General features: G+C 28.5%; 1 protein-coding gene across 12 annotated transcripts in view; it reads left to right on the top strand.

The window, feature by feature from the left end:
* LOC107452250 (histone-lysine N-methyltransferase 2C) overlaps positions 1-23,311 on the top strand; it is a 164,250-nt gene that overhangs the window by 89,610 nt on the left and 51,329 nt on the right. For 6 of the 12 annotated variants that reach the window (XM_071187064.2, XM_087150867.1, XM_071187063.2 and 3 more), the window contains 10 exons: positions 175-494; positions 1,467-1,649; positions 4,015-4,203; positions 6,050-6,176; positions 8,503-8,637; positions 10,968-11,029; positions 12,813-12,950; positions 17,071-17,358; positions 18,433-18,637; positions 20,681-20,877. In XM_071187064.2, the coding sequence (XP_071043165.2) occupies positions 175-494; positions 1,467-1,649; positions 4,015-4,203; positions 6,050-6,176; positions 8,503-8,637; positions 10,968-11,029; positions 12,813-12,950; positions 17,071-17,358; positions 18,433-18,637; positions 20,681-20,877 (1,844 nt within the window). The remainder of the gene's footprint in view (positions 1-174; positions 495-1,466; positions 1,650-4,014; positions 4,204-6,049; positions 6,177-8,502; positions 8,638-10,967; positions 11,030-12,812; positions 12,951-17,070; positions 17,359-18,432; positions 18,638-20,680; positions 20,878-23,311) is intronic. The other 6 variants (XM_071187067.2, XM_071187066.2, XM_071187065.2 and 3 more) reach the window with 6 other exon arrangements.

Below are 23,311 nucleotides of genomic sequence, written 5' to 3'. Positions count from 1 at the left end.
AATTATCATATTTGCCACAAACTTGACTAAATGGATAAATGGAAATTAAGTCATTTAATGAAATTTAGTCACTAAGGGCTTCAGGCTACTAAAAGCAACTATTTTGTTAAATTTTTTTTCTATGACAACTGAGGACTTGCAACAGAGTATAGATCTCTCTTTTTATTTCTACAGGTAACGTTGCTGCAACTCTAACTCAGAGTTTTGTCGTCCCTGCTCCCGAGAATCCACCTCCAACTCCTGAGTCGCTCATTGATCCGGAAAAGTTGAAATTGATCAACTATGAAAAGTATTTAATGCAACAGCATTCCTTGCTGTCCTCTAGACAGAAGTATTTTGAAACCGAAGTCATTAAACTGAGGAAGGCTAAGAAAGCTTTGAATGCTAAGCAGCGACAGCTGCGAAAGAATGGAGCTGAGTTAGCAGAAAATGATGCTGTGGAGTTGGCTAGAGTCTCACAAGAACAGGCTGCCTTGCAGAAACAGCTTGATCAGGTACACTGTTATATCAAATGCTAGTCTAAATTTTTTTTGCTTTCGTAATTGCGTCTGAGAGACAATTTGGTTCAGACCAGCGGCTCCATGGGTCGCTACCCACAAGGTATTGGGCTGTGGACCTAAGGCTTAAACCAGTGGTTTTTAAGTGTTTGTTGCCCAATGTCCCCCTTTAGAAATTTACTTACATTTACTGTCCCCCTTTTTCTTTTTGATTGAAAAAAAAAAGATACATTGTTGAAAATGAGCATCGAGAAATTTGAATATATGCTAAATTATAACTTGATTTTAATTTAAATTAAAATGTAAATAACAAAGCAATTTTTTCCTGTCACTTTAGATAATTGAAAAAAATGTATATTAAATGTGTATGAAGTAAAAAAGCTTTTTATTTCTTTTCATCTTTCACTCTAGCCTCCTGTTTGTATTGGAGAGTGGAGATTGGAACAAAAAGCCTGGCATTCAAGCTTTAACTGAAATCCACCAAGCACTAGGCAGTAATTGAAGAGGTAAAAATGAGCAATTGAGTTTTCCAATTTTCATTTTTTTTCTCACCTTTTAGTTATTTTTCTCCTGTCACTTTAGATAATTTTTTAAAAAAAATTATTCCTTTTTAAATTTTTTGTTCAAAAACAGTGATATTTGAAGGAAAATAATTGAAACGAAAGTACATTTTTTTAAAATTAATTTTTTTCAATGTGATCTGGAAAAATTGAGGAAAATAACTAAAAAGTGAGAAAAAAAATGAAAATTGGAAAACTCAATTGCTCATTTTTACCTCTTCAATTACTGCCTAGTACTTGGTGGACTTCAGTTAAAGCTTGAATGTCAGGCTTTTTGTTCCAATCTCCACTCTCCAATACAAGCAGGAGGCTAGAGTGAAAGATACAATGAAATAAAAAGCTTTTTTACTTTATTATTTTTTAAATGTTTATCTTTATAACTGGGAATAATCATAATTTTTTTATAAAGGTTCGAAAGCAATCTCGTCAGAATACTCTTGCTGTTCAAGACTATCGCTTGAAACAGCAGAAACGACAACAGCAGCAGCAACAATTACAGCAGTCTCAGCAAGGAGTTCCGAGAAGTCCTTTGCATCCATCCGTGAGTTCTCTTCAATCTTCCCCACAAAACTCACAATCTCCTCACCAATTTGTAAGTTCAACCTTTTTTTTAACTTTTTTTCTTTTGGTGCAAATGCATTTATTTAAAGAGTTTTCTTCTTTTTGTTTAAGCTAAAAAAAAATTTTTTTTTTGAAAATTAATTTACCTAAATGTTTTCTTTCTTTATACTATTCAGTGATATATTTTACCTGCATGCCATAACTTTTTATCATAGATATAGCAAAGAAGTTACTTTGTTATGATTCCTGACATTTAAAAAAAAAAGGATTACTTGATATGAGAAACCTTGTACTTGCCTGCCTAACTCTGTATTCTATGTTTACTTAAAGCACATTTAATGCCTCAGAAATTATATATATATATATATATATATATATATATATATATATATATATATATATATATATATATATATATATATATATATATATATATATATATATATATATATATATATATATATATATTTATATATATATATATCAGTGTTTTCATTGCAAAAAAAAAATGGGTGAGAATTTCTCACCCTTTATCAAAAACAGGGTGAGATTTCAAAAAGTTAAGTGAGATATCTAAAAATTAAAGAAAAAAAACACACACAAAGAGACTTAAAAAAAAATCATTTCTTTAATTATAACACATTTTTAACATCTTCTAATTTTTAAAGCATTGAATATTTTTTTTTTGCATCATCATATGGAAAATGTTCTACATCTACTTTTTCATCAGCTATTCTCATTAGGTTGCTCAAATGCGTGTTTGTTTCGTTTTGATCGTTTCTACCCACATTTGTTTCATTTTCATATGTGTTCATTTCGGAGTAGAAGATATTGCCTTTGCAATGTATTTGTCCATTTTACATTAATGCGCAAAAAATTTGAACTTCTTACATGGAGAAACCTTACCTATTGTAAACACGTAATTGCAGAGAAATGCGTTCTGAAAGAGGTTCCGAGGGATGGTGTTCTGTTGTTCTTAAAGGTTCTGAATAATACTGGTAAATAGGGAAGCTAGATAATGGGGCAGATGTTGAAAATAATGAAAGTTCCAGGAAGAAAAGTGAAAGGGATTTCATTCTAAATAGCGTGATGAGAAATTTTTTTCAAAATGCAAGAATTTCGCGAATTTTGAAATTGGTTTATAGAATGCATGAATTTCTCGCGGTAGTCATTTTTTAACGCGAGAAAAGAAAAAAATATGCGAGATTCTCGCGTTCTCGCTCTGTAGTGGAAACACTGTATATATATATATATATATATATATATATATATATATATATATATATATATATATATATATATATATATATATATATATATATATATATATATATATACTATGAAATAAGAGCAGTATAGTTTTCAATTCTTTCTTTGCAAAGATTAGGCAAAGTGACAGATTGTGTTGATTCTTTAGTAGTGAAATAGCTTAGCAATATTTTTAGTTATGGATAAGACAGATAATTAACATGCTGTAAAAATGGGAAAAGGGTGATTTTTTTTGTTGCAATTTAATGCATAAATATATATATTTTTTTCAAATTCAGAAAAAGTAGTGTCCGGTTTGTAAAGATAGGAAATAACTTTTCAGGGCAAAAATATCTGTCCGCGTCCCGTTACGGGAGTGTCCATAACATGATGTCTCACTATATGTATATATATATATATATATATTAATTCTAATTTACCCTAGATTTAGTGAGCTATTTTTATCTATTATTAAATCAAGTCCATCTTTGCTAAATTCAATTTTTTTACATAATTAAAAAGCTATAAAAATTCTTTTAGGGTATAATTTTTAGTTCTGATATACCTGATGTACCATAATGTATGCTTAAATTTTCAGATAATTTTTTGAACTAATAGAATGTTCATTAGTATATTCTCAATTTCTGAGTGTTCATAAAATTATTGTAACTTATGTTAATAATGTGCAAAGAGTGAATATTTTTTATATTAAGAAATACTTTACTTGGGGAATTTTTTTTTTTTTGATTTGCAAGCTTGTGGTTTCTTTCTTTTATATCTTTTTAGTATACTAATGTGCAATTTTAAGCCATGTTAAAATTGTGAAGGTTGAATTGTTTGATTCAAAAGTATGAAATATTAGGTTTGTTGACAGAAATTTTTAATTCAATGGAAATCGTGATAAAATCCAAATGTTTAATGTTTTTATGTAGCATTTTGCTGTTATTATTTTTATTTTTTTAATTTTCAATCGTCCATTTATTTGATTGATTGACATTATGTGGTATTTTGTATCGAATATAATTTTCTGCTTTCTTTTCTGTATGATTTTCATTATTTATGCATGTATTAAACATTTTATTTATTTACTTTTAAGTTTGTTTTTTTATTTTATGTCTTCTTTTTTTTGTTTTATATTTTTACTATAGAATGCTCCTCAGTCTCCTATGGTGTCCCCTCTTGGTCCTCCCTCTTCTCTCCGCATGCAACATGCAACACCTTTAATGCAATCTCACCAGCAAAACATACATGCGCCTTTATTTTCTCAGCAATTACCCTTGCAGTTTCAAGTTGCCCAACAAACCAATGACAAAAGTTGGGTGAAAATGTCTCCACAGGTACTTCTTTGCTTGTGTTTATATACATTTTTTTATTTCATGTAATTAAATTGCAGGTTAATTCCATCAAAAAGATCTCCATAAAGGCAAATATCTCCCAATACTTGCTGGAGTTACTTTGTTTTCTGGATTGGGTTTAAAATTACAAGACTACGAAGTCGAACATTAGTAGTTGTAAACCCAATAAATTAGGTCAGCTGTTCGATGACGGTCGGACATTCAGCGGCAGTTATAAAATAAAATAAAATTGTCTCTCTAATGTTGCTCCGATTAACAGCTTTTGAAACAAAGTGCCTATTTTTTATTTTCTTTTTTAAACAGCCTTTAAAGGTACTTCTTTCACTGTGTGTTAGTAAAATGTGCTTAATTTTATTGTTTCATTAATTATGCAAAAATAAGTGGTATTCACTATGGTATATTCAACGTTTTCACAATTCAATCAACAAATCGTTCGGTGTCATGATCCATAGAAAACAAAAGCACCCATAATTTTACATGTTGGATAAATTACTGATTCTAAACACCACAAAAATGTCTGCCATATTCACTAGACTTGTATTTCTTATTATTTAGTTCATCTTGGAATCGAGGGCTAATACAAAACATTTCTAGAAATGTTTTATATGAAAAATGGGACAGAATGTCAGTAAGTTATTTGTGGCCAATAGCAAAAAGGAAAAAACAACCTAATAATAGCAAGGCCACTTTGAAAATTTGCAAATATTTTACACTTTGTAATGTTTTCTATCTTATTTTATAGTTAGGTAATGATTTTTTAGTAAGCATTCATATTTTGTATTTTCTTTGTTCAAGCTATTTTTTGTTACTTTGTTGCAAATGAGTCTCTTAACAATTCCTTAGAAAGTTTGTGAATGAAAATTTTCAACTACCTCCACTCTTGAATAGATGATTATATTTGTTCGTAAAATTATTAAAATTGACATAAAATGATTAAAATTGACATAAAATGATTAAAATTGACATAAAATTGATGTTAGACTGTATCAATATATTAATTTCATAATTATAGTATAATTTTTTTGAATATAACAGCATTTTTGAAACAGCAATACTAATCTGTGGCAGATCAATCATTAAATGCTTTAAAATAGTTTTTTTGTTACAAATACTTGTAAACACAAAAATATGTAAAGTATTTGTCATTTCGAGCAAAAAGAAGAAGAAAAAGAAATCAAACTTTTGTAAGGCATTAAAACTAATAACTACTAAATTAACAATTTTTGGTTTGCTTAGCTTTTGAAATTGTTGCTTCTTAAAAAGAAAAGAAAAAGAAAGAAAAGACCTAGTATAGATTATTTTGAGTTCTGTGAAAGAATTTGTCATTTGTGTTTCTACAATAATGATAGACTAGATAAGAATTGATTTAGTAATAGCATAATAATAAGATTCCACGTAGTAATAATTTAAATAGCTCAGTTCTAAATCCCTTCAGTGCAAAAGGCTACTCACGTAATTATTTGAAGATTAATTTTAGAGCATCAAATGAATAATAACTGTTTTTTTTTTTTTTTTTTGCAGTTTTATAAATATGTTTTTTCAGTTTTAAGGTATTTAGTCTAAATGTTTTAAAAAAACAGTCAACATGTTTTGTAATATTTTTCTTATGGCATGTTTTTCTTTTCTCTTAAGTTATAGCAGCCTTTGAGTATACACAGTTTGCATGGAGTTATGATTTTTCCTTGAACATTGTATAATGTTTGTGTAACTGGCTAATTATTGTGAAAAAATGAATTCTTTATCTAACTTAAATTTTTTAAAAAATAATTTTGTTATTACATTTTGGGTTATTTTTTATTTATTCGTTGTTTAATTTTGCTTATTACAGAATGATAATTTGCAACAACAGGGTGATAGATTTGTAAAAAAAGAAAATTTTGAGAATACATTGAATCAACAATCGTTTCCAGCTCCAACAACCACTGCCTCGTCTCTCATGGATACTAATTTGAAAAGTAAGTTATTAATATTGTTCTTGTACAAATTTCATTCATATTTTCAAGTTATAGGTACCTTCTTTCAGAGTTTCCACGCGTCACGAGGAATAGGGAAAACCTGGAATTGTCAGGGAATTTTATTTTAACTCTAAACAGCAGGGAATAGTCAGAGAAAGCTGCAATTATTTTACAAAAAACTTGGAAAATTCCTATTTTATGCTTGAAAAGTATTCAGCCTTAGAATTGTCAAAAACAGTATTAAGTTATTGCGATTCCATTTAAGTAATTCTAACATTTATTATAATTATTTATAAAAATCCACCTCTTAGTGAAACTTTTCCATTTTCATTCTATTACATGTTTTTGCTCACAAAATCTAATATTCCATATTATAAAATTTAAAAAAAAAAAAAAAAAAAATCAAAGTTTTCTCATGAAAAATAGCAAGGTATAGATAAAATGTGGTATGGATTTTCATTAGAATGTTATGCCTGGAAAATTTTTTTCTAAAATTGAGTGGGAACCCTGTACTTTTTTTTTCTAGTTTTCATAACATGTTTTTGAGAATATTAAAGTTGAGATGGTTTTATTAAATATATCTACTTACCCTAGGTTTCATCAAGTAATCTGGAGAGTATATCTCTCGAAAACTACGTCATTTTGAAGCAAACGACAGGGTTGCCACAGGCGACTAAAATGCAACCATTTGCGGCACAAGGCGACTATGGCAACTTTTTTTGCGTGAAAAGGCTACAAAAAGCAACTATGTTCAGGAAGAGGAGACTATTCTGTACTCCTAGCGTTGTTTCTTTTTTTTGCATAAATTAGGTTCAAATTCTGCAGCCCACTATAGCTTTCTTAAAAAATAAAAAATGTTAAAAATTTTGAATTTCAAATTTGAGTCTTCACTTTTTAATTCATTCAATCTGCAGATTCTTTTGTAATTCTATTTCTTTTCTCGTTGCCTTTTCAATGGTTATTGCTTAGAAATTCTGCATGATTTAAAAAAAAATAAAAAATTAATACGATATTACAATGCGTGAATTTTGAATTTGAGTAATCACTTTCCACAATATATATATATATATATATATATATATATATATATAATATATTTCCTAGATAAATTGTGCTTGAACATTAACGTTTATATAAAAATTATATTTCCCACCAACTTGACTAAATGGATCATGGTATATGACAGAGCTGTCCAACTGGCGGCCCACGGGCCGCATGCGGACCTCCAACACATATTGTGCGGCCCGCCAACTTCTTATTCAGGCTTATCGGCCTCAGTTTTCCCTTTAAAATGTAAGCAAATTGTTTTATAATCCTTCTGTTCCATTGTTTTATAATTAATAATTCAACTATTAATTGTTATTGTATAAGGGATAAGAGGTTATTGTTCAACTTTTTCACACTGCGGCCCTCCAGGTGATCAGTGACCGGAATTATGGCCCATGGTCTCTTTGCAGTTGGACAGCCCTAGTATATGACAATTAGTCATTAACAGAATTTTAGTCATATTTTTGATTAATTTTTGGTAGGGCAACTATTTTCATGCTTTAGGCTACTAAAATCAAGTATTTTGTCCATTTTTTTCAGTGGCTAACCTGAAACTATGTGTTTTTATATATATTAGACCATGTACCAAAACTTTGTGGTAAAAATACAATTCTGTTTGTACTGACCTGCACTTTTGTTAAGAAGGGAAAAATAAGCTGAGACAGGAGTTATGGTAACCTCAAATCTCTGTCAGAAAATAAGATGATAGATTAATGAGAAGACAATGGTACTGAATGAGAAATTTAAATGGAAATTTAATTACGACAAATTTAAATAAATTTTAAAATTAAATTAATTTAAAGTGTGGAAAAAGTGAGTTCAGACAAGCCTAGAGTATGCCACGTAGTTTCAAATACTGAAAAGAAAATGTTAAAGAATACACATGAAAATAAATTATGAGAAGATAACTTAGGATTATGCAATGGTAAAGTTCTCTTCTATTTTAATTTGTTTGCATTTTAATATTTTGAAGTATTTTTTTCAGAAACTAAAACTTTATGATTTAATGTAGGAATGTTTGTACTTTCTTTTTCTTTCTTTTAAATTAGTAATGAAGGATAAAGAGAATTTGCAACCGAAATTTTCTTCTGCGGTAGTTGTCATTCACAAGTTGTTTCAGTATGATACAAGAAATTCTATTATTGTTCATGTACTCGTTATTCTTCTAAATCCTGTCACAATATATAGTTGTTTTTCAAGTTCTTGAAACAGTTTTGCAATTAAATTTTTTTCTGTAAAATTGATTTTTTTACTTATCTTTAAAAACAATTTTGTTTAGGTTTGCTTGATATAAAGAAACTTCCTGAAGATATGAATAACAAAAAATTCTTTGAACAAATTGCCACATCATCTGCAACTTCTGATCCATCTGAAGGTTCTAATTTTCCATCAAAGATGGTTTCAGCAGAAGGAAGTTAGTATTTATGAGTAGTCTTATTTTTTTAATTTTATTTAATAAATTTTGCTATTGAATTTTCTTCATATGAATTTCTGTGTTACTACAAAAGTCTTTTTATTAAAAGAAAATTCTATATTTTTACCAGCATTGTGTCCTTCATAACATAGCCAGATTTTCTGTGTTAATATACAGGGAAATGGTGTATTAAAAAAAAGGAGAAAAAAACATTCTCCTGAATTTGTCCATTTGAATTTAGGAAAGCAGAAATACCATTGATTTTTCTTTAGAAATGTTGTATTTTGTTTTCTAATTTTAATTAATTTTTTTTAACATTTCTTTTTTTTTTAAATTATCCCTACTATCTATATACAGTAGAGTCCCGGTTATCCGAGTTTCCGCTTTAACCGAGCTATCAAATATTTCAAGGATTTTTTTTGTTCTAGTTTATTTTTAAAAAAACCGCTTAAAAATAAATCTGAATTTTATCTTTCAAACACTCAGAAAAACAAAATCCAACAACTTGGTCTGATGAAATTTTCGTTAATATCGTCAACAATGATAATGAATCTAGCAAAGACGATGAAGACAGTGATTATTAAAATCAACATATAAAAATCTCTCATACAGATAGACTAAAAGCTATCGAATGTACTATTGAATTTTTTGAACAACAAAAAGAGGCGACACCAGCCTTCCTGTTATCCCTAAAAAAGGCGAAACATTACTACAGAAAAGCGCCTAAGTTACGTAGAACGAAAAACGATTAAGGACTTTTTTTAAGTAAAAACTATTTAATTCTCGTAAAGTATGCTTTTTAAATGTTTTAAAGTAAGCTCTTTAATTATAATATGAATTGTATGTGGTATACTCGTATACATTTTGTATTTCTTAAATATATTACATTTATACCTTTTCTTTTTCTTTCCGTTTTTATACTCTTCGCTTTAACCAAGTTTTTCAGCTATCCGAGTTTGTTGCGGTCCCCATTAACTCGGATAATCGGGACTCTACTGTATATATTTCTCTTACACGGCGAAAAAAAAAAAGCCTCATTACAACTCCCCGAATGGCAATGTTAGAAAATCGACCAATTATTGCCGCTAAAAATGTCACATGCCAAATCTAGTTGAGATGGCTCAACATATAGTGCTTTTTAGAACGGAAACTGAAATAACCAGAGAGAGCATTCTCACCAATGTGATCTCTTCCGAAATTCACCCTATCAGCTGCGGCAATCTTATAGTATTAAGCTAGGCAGAAGTGAGTAGTCTTTGTCGATAGATCTCTATTTTAGTATTTTGTCGAAAGTGCTTTTTTTTCACGAATTTATATATTACGAATTTATTTGATGATTTTTTATTTATATCACGAATTTATTTGTTTTATTATTGTTATTAGTTATTCATTGAAAAATGAGTCTCAGTTGTGCTGTTACGCTTTAAGATTTTATACTATAGCACATTTCTAATAGGTTTAACGAATTACATGTCATTTATTTGAATTCAAATTTATTTTAATGACTTAGTATTTTCTAAAAAGATGTAAATTTTTTTTAAAAAAAAATGTTGTTATATGGATTTGAATGATTGTTTTGAATTCTTAAAATTTTGTCTATTTGCAATGTACCTAAATTAGTAGCGAGCAAAGCGAGCTTGGTTTGCTAAGCAAACCATATAAGTTTGCTTAGCAATTTTTGGGGGTTGGCGAACGTTAGCGAACAGGGGGCGCAGCCCACTAGTTTTTAATTAATGTTGTTAATAGCACATACATAATAACAGGGGACTGTTATTATGTAAAAAAAGATATGAAGAAAAAAAAGTTTTAAATTTACTTTTTTAGGAAAGCGCAAATACAAATTAAATTATAAATGGTTTTCTTTTCAGATGTTATTATTCTCTGAATTAATTAATTTTTTAACATTTTTTATTTAATTCTCCTGCTATTATATTATTAATTATTGTTGTTAATAGTATAATGTTATAATTTCCTCTGTTATTATATCACAAGGAAAGGGTATAGAAAAAAAATCTTCCGAATTTGTCCATTTGGGAAACCACAAATGGACAAATACGAAATATTTATGGTACTTGGGAAATCACAAGTACAAATGATTTTTTTTACAATTATTCTATTTATCTTCTAAACTTGTTTTTACCTCCGCGATTCTCTGATTTAAAACAATATATGCATAATACTTTATGATTTTTTTATATTTTATTTTAAAGCTAATTTTTTTTCAAACCATTTATGTTGTTTTATGTGAAAGTTTATTCTGAAATATTGTCACTTTCAATCGTTAGTAAAGAAATTTAGAATTCTACTTAGTTTTATGTTTCTTATTTTAGTGCAAATCACCTCCATGCTGAAAGAGGAAAAATCTTTATCAGATCCATTAAAAGATTCTGTGGTAAGCAAAATATAAGTTTCATACATTTTATTCAATATATTTTTTATTTTCTTGCATTTATTTATGTTTTACTTTTTTAACTATAAATACTTTAGACAGATTGGAAATACTTGAAATGAAAAATATTATTTCATTTAACATTCATATATTTTACTCATTTGCTCTTTGATGGACTTCATTGAAGGTCCCACTAAAGTTTTTAAAGAATAATCATTCAGATAAAAATTGTTTTAAAAATTTGAGGTAGTCAAGGTTGCCTCTCCAATTTAATATTTTTGTAAAATTTATTATAATTGTAAAATTTTTCAAAAATGTTTTAAATTTTAAATAATTTTCTTTTAGCAATAAGAGGTCGTTCAAATATTATGCAAGCATTTTTTTTTTTTTGTTGAAATTTTGGATTTATATTTTTTGTCAGCAAAAGTAAAGAAATCACCCTTTGACTTTAACAGTAGTAAACAAATTTTAGGATTTAATTCAAATAAACTGGGCATAATAACTAAGAATAAAACAATTTAAATAAACTAGGTATAAAACAATTTATTTTTCTTAGAATAATCAAATTTACTTTTTAGTTTATTTTATAAAATTTTGATTAGCATATTCTTTAAGAGTCTTTTGAGTTTTTCTTCTCTGGTTAAAACTCTTGACCTATGAAACAATTATTATTTTTTTTTAAAAAAAAATTTCAATTTCAGTTGTCATGACTTTTATTGATCAAAATTATATTTATTTTGATAAAAAATTGCTTTTGCTATGATGGTTGTGCCACATTTTTTCAGGTTACAGACTTAGGGGCCATTCAAATATTACACGAGTATGTTTTGGGCAGTTTCAAACTCCTCATGTCTTCAAAAATAAGCAAATCAGAAATTTATTTCCATGCTTAAACACAAAAGTTACCTTTTTTAAAAATTATTTTAGCAATTTCTTAAATTTATTAATTTTAGCAAATATTTTTTTAATTTTAGTATTCAAATATGTAATTCTGTTTAAAATAATTTATATGTTTCAATTCATCTGATAAAATTTTGATTTTTTGATATTTTATGAAATTTTAGATATTGCTTAAGAATCTTATATATTTTCTTGATGTGGTAAAAATTCTTGACCTTTGAAACTCCTCAAAAAAAAATATTTCTTCTTCTTTTTCTTTCCTCAAACTTAACATTTAAAATTAATGTGTAATTTTGTTTTTAATTCTTCTTTTTTTTGTTGTTGCATTTTTTAAAAAAATTGCCTTTTACGCTAGCATTGCACATATTCTTCCTCCCTTTTTGTCTGAAAAATGTATCGTGCGCTTGTGTAATATTTGAATGTCCCCTTTTGTAGCTATATTCATATCTCATTTTATTAACTTATAGCCATTGTAATTTGCATTAATCTAAATATTTAATAAATTATTGTTTATTTTTCATGATTTTGTTGACATGATCGCACCCCATATTTTTTCTATGCACGGATAGCTTTAAAAATCATATTTATTTTTAAAATAAAATATTTAATAAACTTTAGATAACTTTTTTTTATTTATATTTCTTTCCTTACTGCACTATATAATATTTTTGTTTTGATAATACTTTTTCCACCAAAAATTGCTGTAAGTATATATAAATTTTTAGTTCATTCTGCTGATGCTATTTAGCAACAATTTAGAGTTTATAATTTCTTCTCTGAGCCTGTGTTTTGAAATATTCCATTTCATGATCTCACCTCTCTAATTAACAACCAATTAATAAATTAACCAACTAGCCTCTCCCTTTTAATCTAACTAACCTTTCAGGTCCCCCCTTCTATTCTTGCTCAGAGCTTACCGAGTTCTGTCACAAATACCTTAAAGTTTACGTTGCGCCAAACTGGAATGCCTACTGTCTGCTTATCTTCTGCTGAAGCTGATAATAACGTTGACAATTCATCTGAGGTGATTTTTTTTCTCAATTTCCTGGCTCTCTCTCTCTCTCTTTCCCATCACCTTAATAACTGTTGCATAGCTATCAATACTATTGGATTTTGCCAGTTTCTATTGTCAAAATAAATTTTTTTGTGTTGGAAATTTCTAAAACTTTTCTAAAGTTAAGAATAATTTTTAAAAAAAAAATTCCATATCAAAAATTTTCACTCGACTTAAATTTTATTTATTTTGTTTGTTTTATTTAAAAAAATATTTAGTTTCATTTCGTTTTTAAAAAAATATTTATTTTGTTTTCATTTTATTAACAAATTTGTTTAAATATTTGTTTTAACAAAGACAAATATTTATTGTGAAAATTTTTAACTTTGAACTCTCCTAATTTTTTTTTAAATTTCAAAAAAGCTTGCTATTTAAATTTATAGGCCTAAGTGTAATACACTTTTTTTTCTTTCCATTTACAAATTATAAAAAGGTCTGAAATTTCCTTCGTGTGTATTTTTTTTCTTTCTTGTTGATCAATAGTTTGCTTTTGTTTAGTTAAATCTTCTTTTAAATCCTCTTTTTTTTTTTTTGTTAAATCTTTTTTATTGGTAGCTATGCTATTGTGTCTGCAAATGTTAAAATATAACTATTTTTTTTATTAAAACATATTTATACGTATACAAGAAAAACCTAATTTTTAATAAAATATTCAATTAATTGTTGGTTTCTTAATAAACTTTATGTTGTAGAGAAAAAATTTATTTTTTCTATGCTTATTTTAGTTGCAAATTTATTTCTTATAGGAAATATGAAAACAATAATTTGTTATATTTTAGCATTTGGAAGAAGTACTCTTTAAAGTTCTTGTTACCTAATTCTATTTCTTTAAATTTTCTCTTTGGTGTTTTTCTCTTTATTAATCTTGCATTCTATGATGTTTTGTCTTACTCACTGGTGTTTAACTGTTTTTATTGTAACTTTAATTTTTGGGCTTTTTTGCTTGCTTACTGAAGGACATAAAATGCTTTTTTCAAATTATTTTTAAATGCGTCAAAAAAATTGATACTGCGGAACCAGGGTGGCCACAGTACGGGGAATCCCTGAGAACAGGTAATTTTATCAATCTGGAAAAATCGGAGAAATTTATTTTCATGTCTGATAATAAGTATAAGTGTTTTGTAATTCATTCTATGTATAAAAAAAGCATAGCTGAAAAATTAATAATAAAATTTAGCCACTTTTTACAATAATCAAGGAAATTCAATAAAACATGGCTGCCAACTCTACTGGATTTACCCAGTTTCTACTGGTCTACTGGTTTGATAAAAATTCTCCAGGTTTTGGTACATTTTTAAAAATTCCTTAAATTAAGTAAGCTTCCTAAAAAAATCCCTAATGAAATAGAATTTATTGCTTGCTTGAATAATTAAATAAGTATTGTTAGTATATAATGAAGCGAGCCTCATTGTTAGTAATCAGCTTAAATCTTTTTTTTTTTTTAATTTAAAATTTTCAGTTCATTTTTATTCAGAATTCCTTCTTTAAATTAATTATAAAAAATTTTAACTAACTTTTTTAAAATTATTAGTTTATTAATATTAAAATTTAGTTGACATAATAAAAACATTTCTAGTTCGTTTAATGTCGATAAACAAAAAGTATTGCAGCCCATTTATATAGTTATTAGAGTGATAAAGTTTTTGTATTCTGGTGAGAATGAAAATCCCTAAAATTCCCTATATGTAAAATATTTAGTTTATTATGCAACAGTTATCGTGAGGTTTATGTTATTTTGTAAAATCTACTTGATTTTTTTCCCTATCCATGTTGGTAGCTATGAATAAAATAATCTAACTGGAAATTTTTTTGTGCTTTTGAAATGTAAAATGTAATTTTTTTTTAATCAGGACTTCTCATGCTCTAAAGCTCTTTTTTTTAAGGCTTGCACGCATGGGGTAAATTTAGCAATACCACCACAGCTGAGGCTTTAAACATTTCTGGTGCATGTTGTGATGTGACATCATTGTTAAAATATAATCAAACAAACCTGTAGGCATGAATCCTACTGTATTCATGCCAACTTTCAGGCTTCAAGTGATATATCTCCATATGTTGCTGTCAATGTGAATTGTCTGTTATTATTAATACTCACCAGAAGTTGCCAAGACTTGGTGATTATTCTGCCACAGGTCACGACACGGAAATCTCCCCTTTTTATTTCTTACTTCGACCAAAAGAAGCGGTTATTATTAATTTTGATTGGTTAGTATTAATAATAGCCGGATTTATCAGGTTTAACCGTAACACATATAGAAAGAGGCACGCCTATGTCCCAATGCTACTTAATCCGTTTAATTACATTGACTAAAAGTAGCTGTTATTAATAAATCGACCGGTTAGTAATTTGTAATTTGTATTTTGATTTCATTTACAATTTTAGTTTTGATTTAATAAATTTTATTAACACTGATTTTGGCCACGACTATGTAATCAATGTTAAACAAATATCTAAGACCAGTTAATCAGGCAGTGAAATTGATAAGTGCTAGTAAAATTAAATAAACATAGATTATTTTAATTGTTATTTCTCTACAACAGTGTTTCCCAAAGTGTGGTACACGTACCCCCAGGGGTACGGGAACAGTTCAGCAGGGGTACACGTTCTTATGCGAAATATCTTGCAACAAGCGAAAATTTGCGATTACGAATTTTTCTATTGGCTACTTTTTGCAGAGTTAACAGTTAATAATTAGTGGTGTCAACAGCCAGCTGTGATTTTTAACTTATGTGCAATTTTTTTTTATCATAACAGCTGTTTTCACAGCAAAAACAATATCATCCTTCTTACTGATGCAAATAAACATATTAACAAAACTTAGTACCAAGAAAGAAAAATAAACATATTTTTAAAAAAAATACATTAATTTTTTTATTAGTGGTACACAGCATTACGAAAAATTTAGAAAGGGTACACAAAAGTCATAAGTTTGGGAAACACTGGTCTACAACATTAAACAAGACTTCTAGCCTAGCATCTATGATTATTTTTGATTAGAAATTTGTTGTATTTCTCACAGTTTGATTGAATATCATGTTTTTTTTCTTTTATGAGTACAAATTTTTGTTGCTTCGAAAAATTTATTTTAAAATGTCAAATACTGAGAAAAAATGGGTGATTTTTTTTCTTTCTTTTTTTTCCCCTCTTTTTGCAGAATGTTATCTCTAAAGCAAACCAAAATGTTGTTAATTCTAATGCTCTTGATAATTTCAGTTTTTTTTTCTGTTAATAATAAATATTTCTAGCTTATATTTTTGTGTTAAGTAATTTTCACATAAAAATTATTTTAAATATATAAATATTTTACTGTTTCAAGACCTGTATTATGATATTTAGCGCTTAAGCTTAATAATAATGTGAAATGTTAAAATAAGCATAGTGTAAAATGATCTATACAAAATTCTATGTAGCTCACAATTTTACCTTTCTAGGTTTGCATTATTGAGATCATTTATTGTACTTTTCTTTAAATATAAATTTGAATGTAGTTTCTTAAAATTGATATAATATACATACCTGCCAACTTTGGAGAAATAAAACAATGTAGATTTTACTTACCACATATTTTGGGCCACAGTAAAGTTTTGATACATCTTGCATATTTAAAATCAAAATTGGAAATAATTTAAGCACTTATATTTAGCGAAGTAAAAAATATGTATATAAATCTTAATCTAAAGAAGATTTTTTAAAATTATTATTTATAATTACTTAAACTATAAATACTCAACATACCGCAATACTGGCAATAGCAACAACTGTTGAGGAATACGAGAAGTATTTTTACCATTAGCAGATATTTTATCGCCAAAATTCTTTTTTTTTTTTCCTTCTTAAATTTCTTCTACAAATATGGAGAAATTTCAGAATATACAGGTAAACAGGAGATAGTCGTAAAATACAGGAGTCTTCGTTAAAAAGCAGGAGACTTGGCAGGTATGAATATATTTCCCTATTATGCTCATTAATTTTTTGAGTAACAATGCAAGCAGCTATGAAAACAAAAATTGTTAGATCTAAAATCCTGATTGACATATATTATTTTTGGTGACTTGCTAGTTTTTTTCTCAAAAATTACTATTTCTCCAGCTGCCTTACAATACAATTCAGAGGCCTGAATTGCCTTCTAAAATCAGTGACGTTAAGACAACATTGCCTTCAAGTGATATAAAGGTAGAAATCAAAGATGTCCCTAAAGTAGCAGATCAGCCAGTTATTGACAACAGTAAACAAGACGTCATCAAAACAGAGCAGCAAGCAAGTAACTCTGCAGAAGTAAGTCTTATCACCAATTTGGAAGAAAGCAGAGTATCTGCTCCTTCTGAACCTCTCTCATCTGCTGAACAAAAGCCTGGTTCTTTAAACTCAGAACCTCAGGTTTGTAGCAGACTTTAAGTCACTTAATTTAAAATTCATGCGTTTAATCTTAAAATTCATTTAAAAAAATCTATGTGTTTTTATCTCGCTTATTACTTACTTATCCAAGCTTATATTTATAAATAGTCTGTATCAAAAACTTTGCTATAGAATTTCGTGGCAAAAATTATGGAAATTTTATAAAGCAAAAATTTTTGTTCCAAAAACCAACATTGGGTGCTGTATCATAGTTTTATAGAGAACATGTATAAAAATTTTATTCAATAATATATTTAAAAAAAATTTCTTGCTTTTAAAACATGCTGCTAAATATGACGTCTACCATTTTGTGCTATATTTCAAAGTTAAAGGAAATTTTGTTACTGTGCAGCAGTAGACATTTTTCAAGAATTGAAAATTATAAACTATCAAAAAAGTATTAATATTTTCTATATGTAGATAAAAACACTACAATGAAAAAACAGTTTCTTAATCTCGCCTAGTAGGTTTATGTAAAATTTAAACATTGTATGTAATGTTTTCAGCAAATAAAATTTAGGGTTTTAGTTTTTAAAATATTAATACAACATAGAAATATGTTTTTTAACAAACAAATTTTATTCATTGCAAAATAAATCATAATTGTAATGATTACCAAACTCATTTCCAATTGAATTTTTAACCTGTAAAAATATGATCTATATATAATTCGTGGATGAATAGTTTTCACATGTAATAGATGATATGAGAAGACGAAAACATGTGTTATGGAACACATGGAGTTTATTTTCAGTAAAGATTATGATGAAAGGCGTTTAAAAACTGATGATTGTGCTAGGATTCCACTTTACTAGCTACCTTCAATTTTAATATTTAGCTGTAAGCTAAGTCAGTAGTGTGGATTATTAGTTAAAAATTCTCTTATGAAATTAAAGTTTTCTTCTGTGGTATCGTAGTTTGCGTTTTTCTTTTTTCTTCTTGCTCTTGATGTAAGCTTTGTAGTGTACCATTAACTTTTATCATTGTTATCAATAATGAAATATTTTTAGTCAAAGAGCAATGTGTACTCAAAACAGAATTAATGTAATTTTTTAGGAACTTGAAAAGAAATCTGAGCAAGATAATAAACCTGAATCCGACGAACAAATTAAAACCGATATTTTATTGAATATCAAACAAGAAATTGTTGATGATGCACCAAGTTTGGTTGAGAACAGCACTTCAAATAGAGTTGAAGATAAAATTATGGAGAAAGATGCAGATAGTTCAACTAAAGAAAGCAAGAAAGAGGAAGCTGATGGTAAAAATGAATTATTGGTGTTTTTTTAAATTTATTTATGTATTTTTTTTTTTTTTTTAGTTTTTATTATTGAAACAATTGAATTCTTTTTATATAGCATTAAAAAGGTATATAGCAGGGATGGGCAAACTACGACCCACAGGCCAACTGTGGATCGTTGTAAGGTTTTATCCGGCCCGCGGATAGAATTTTAACTTGCCAATTTGTGGCGGATGTAAACAAGATACATTATACATCCATTATTTTATCTACTTTGTTTAAAGCTATTTTTGTTCCTTTTTTCTAAACAAAGTACTGATAACGATTTTACTTTCTCTATTGGTGGAATTGATGGAAATAGTTGGCACAGACAGCTTCAATTGGTAAAATGCTGAAAGCAGAAGTTCTTTGTAGAAGAGCTGCAGATTAGCTCCAACAAGCGTTCATCTTTCTCGAAGATCAGACATATAGAATCTGACATAGGTGAATTGTGCTTCACACGTGGCAGACAGCGCATTTTAAGCTCCAGCGAGCGGATTTTTCTGCCAGTGCGAGTTCTAGCATTATTTATTGAGTATGGAAAGATTGCACACTATTGTTGTTTCTAAACATGCCAAAGATTGAGTTTTGCAAATCACTATCAAAAGTTAGTTTCCAAAATTTAATATCTCCTGTCCAGAAAACCAGTGCTATGTTTGCTTCATCTTATATCTGTGAACAAGTGTTTTCAACTATGAACTTCAGAAAAAATAATTTCAGAAGTAGACTAACAGAGAAGCATTTAGCCTTAAATTAAGCTCATCTCACTTCGAACCTCAATATAAGGAACTTTTAAAAATAAAATCGCAATTTCATTTATCTCATTAAATATTTAAATGAAAACTTGGATACCTTTTTTTATTTTAGAAGTTTTTACTCGGCCCACCAAACTTTTCTCTCTCGTTTTTTTAGCTCTCGACCAAAAAAGTTTGCCCATCCCTGGTATATAGTGTAAAATTTAGTACTATTTGGTACATGAGTACAATATTTACTAAATTCCCTAGCAACAGCTGTATCTTGGCCGCGTTTGAGTTTAAAATTGGCTCAATATTGGTCCTAGAATGGCCTGCCTATATAGGGCCCACAGCGGCTAAATAATGGATATGAAATATCGAGTGAATCTGATAATTCTATATAGGATTGATATTGATTGTAAAGTGGCTGTGAAATATCGGGTGAATCGAAATTTTTTATGTCGGGACAATATCAAAAAAATAAAGATCCTTTGAACCCTTGATGAGTCAAGATTCATGAATATTGGTCCAATTAAGGCCTAAGTTATTTTGTTGCTAGAGTTATTAATATATTTATATTACTTATTAATATATTATTGTACTAAAATGGTATATAGTACTATTTATATAATATGAAAAATGTATACTGTTTAAACTGAAATTTATTTATTCGATACATCTAGTTAATACTGATTCATGGAAAAGAATAAAAAAAGCAAGTATATTCTAATTCATCAGTGATATATTATTATGTACTATTAACTATACCATATTTTGTTGAAATACTTGATGTGAGAAAAATTTTTTTAGTTAAGATTTTTTGTTGTTGTTAAATTCATAAATAAAAATGACTCTTTCAGCATGTTAAATTTAAACTCTCTAGTTATGTAACTGTGAGCTATCCGCATAATATTTTTTCAACAAGTTATGAGTTTTCAATAATTAGTTAATAAGTCTAAAGCTAATTATCCTAATCTTAATTATTCTAATCTTATCTTAATTCTAAAGCTAATAATTTTGTTTCTTCACACTTCTTGTATATTTTTCTCCACATATGTGCAATTTGAGTTTCTAAGTCCAGTAGCCTTTGAGCTGCTGTACAAAATATAATGTGAAGTTGAACACTCAAAGCAGTTCCAGCTCTTATGACTTTTAATTGTGCCGCGGGTTAATTTTATAATCTGACAGACATATCCTAACTGTCGCATTTATATAACAAATTCTTTTGTTGCACTTATCAATAATAGATTGATATTATCTCATTGATTAAATTGTGTTTTTAATGTTAAAGGCTCCTCTGATGAGGAATTGAAATATTTGAATTGTATATTTAATATTAAAGGCTCCTCTGATGAGGAATTGGAGAATTTGACTAAAACTGTCGCTGACAAGGAAAGAGAGCAGGCAGAGCAAAATGTGTTATTAAAACAATTACTTCAGAATTGCCCATCTGCTGAAACACCCAGGAAAAGTACTGAAAGTTTGTTGGTATGTATTTTCTTTATGTCTGAAAAATTGTTTCTATCGTACGAAAACCTAATTTCTGTACGCTTTTTTTTTATTTATTTCTCTTTTGAATTTTTAAAATAAATATTTAGTCTAAAACCTTTGTATAATTCCCATTATCTTTTATTTTAAAATTGTAGTATATTTCCCTGCTACTGCACTAATTTAGTTTTCACATTTTTCATGAAATCTGTCTCTGCAGTTCTGAATGTTTTGAGAAAACCGAGACTGGTGCTCCTAGGCTTAAATTAAAAATAGTACAGTAAAAACTTCAAATGTGTATTAACAGGGTTCCCACTGTCCTTGAGAGTCCTTGAAAGTCCTTGAATTTTTTTTGTTGCTAAATTTAGGTCCTTGAAAGTGCTTGAAAAACGTCTTAGGTCCTTGAAAAACTTGATAGGTCCTTGAATTTGTCCAATACTGCCGGCGGCCCTTTTTATAAAACACCCGCGGATCTTTCTCGTTCTTTCTGTTTTGTTCCCGAGCTCTCTCACGTCGTTTTTAACGCCACCGTTTCTAACCGGGCCAAGCGCGCGGAGCACAGTAGACAATCAATGCGTTCGGGGGGAGACTCCACTTCATCTTCTGTCGCATATGCTTAGATCTTCTTTTTTTCTTATCAAAACTGGAATACTCTCGAATTTCGTAACAATATGTACCTTGTAGTTTTCAATAAATTTGCCGTTTTACCATCCGCACTTGTCCTTTCGTTTGCGTCATTTCAAAACTTTATTGTAAAGCGTATTCGCAAAGGCACGGCTTCGTATTTGTGTTATGTAGTTTAGACTAGTTATGCCTGGGAAGTGTTATTTTAATCTCCAATGGATGGATAATCAAGCTTATAAAGAATGGATTTTATCGATGCCCGAAAAGAAGTTCAGAGCCAAGTGCCGATTATGCATGAAGGAGATCGATATCGCGAAAATGGAAGAATGCTCTGAAATCACACATGAAAGAAAGCTAAAACAAAAAAGCAGTCTCATGCCTTGAGTTCTCTTTTTCCAAAGACATCAACATCTAATTCATCTGGTGTAAATACTCATTCAACATCGTGTGCCCCATGTGAAACAGAAACTTTAGTGGCCGAGGTAACATTGTCTTATCTGGTCAAAAGGAATGTGCTTGATGCTGAAATTCTCTGGAGTCTGAAGTGCATCACTAGTAATTATTCATGTAACTCCTGTGAAGGGATTAGTAAATTGTTCTCCAAAATGTTTGTTGATAGCTGTATAGCGAGACAATTTTTTTGTAGTGCCACAAAGTGAGCCTATTTGGGCTCCTTTGGATTGGCACTATACTTCAAAGTGATTCTTATAAATGAGCTGAAGAATGTTGATTGCTACACTGTACTCTTTGATGAGACGTTAAATCAGTCTCTACAATCTAAGCAGATGGACATTATGGTAAGGAATTGATAATAAAGTTTGCACTAAGTATCTTACCTCCCAATTTATGGGTCATGGAACTGCAGAAAATATTTTGTCCTCTTTTTACAAATGCATGGATGATGGTTAAAAGCTCTCTAAAATACTTCAATTATCCATGCATGGACCCTATGTCAATTGGAAATTCTATTAGAAGTTTCAGTGTGAATTAAAAGAGAAATATTCCCACCAGGTCATATTCATTGGCAGTTGTGGATTACACATAACGAATAATACTTTTAAACATGGTGAAAATGGGATATGTTCCTTCTAATTTTTATTTTCAGAAAGAATTGTTGCTGCATAACATTTAGAGAAGGTTGTGTAAATTATGGATGAATAATTTCAGAAACGATGTTTAATAGAGGAGAGGAGGGGGTTATGGAATAGTCATGGAATATGGAATACCTAAGATTTAGCTCTGTCTTTCATGTAGCCTTCACATGGATTTACACAGGATTAAAGGATTTCACCATTAACACCTCATTACCATTAGTTATAGATTGTGCTGAAAATGATTTTGTGAATTAATATGTAAAACCAGTAGGGTTGTTTTTAAAAAAATATAAATTTTAGTCCATAATACATATACTCTCTTCTCTCTATATAGGCAAAGCATTTAGGTATTATATTTGAAATTAATTATTGCCACAACAAGCATTGTTGCTTCTAGTAAAATAGAAGAGAATAATTTTTAAAATTGGTCTTAGATTAAGGTCCTTGAAAATTTTGTTGAGGTCCTTGGAAAGTCCTTGAATTTCAATCTCATCATAGAGTGGGAACTCTGATTAAATATTTCTGTAATCAAAATAGAATGGACTAAGAAAAAAAACTAAATTAGAGATGAATAAATTAGTTACTCTTTAATACTGTTATAACTTTTTATTGATAATAACAGGGCTCCTTTTTTTTTTTTTTTTTGCCTGCAAAGTCTGTTTTTTTCTTTCTTTTTAATGTTTATTCCTTTTGTGAATGATTTGAAAATTAGTTTA

Source organism: Parasteatoda tepidariorum, chromosome 9 (genome assembly GCF_982258835.1).
Source record: "Parasteatoda tepidariorum strain Cologne lab strain chromosome 9, Ptep-v5.0, whole genome shotgun sequence".
NCBI lineage: Eukaryota > Metazoa > Arthropoda > Arachnida > Araneae > Theridiidae > Parasteatoda > Parasteatoda tepidariorum.
The sequence above is the reverse complement of the archived record's forward strand: the minus strand, read 5'-3'. Positions and strand labels throughout refer to the sequence as shown.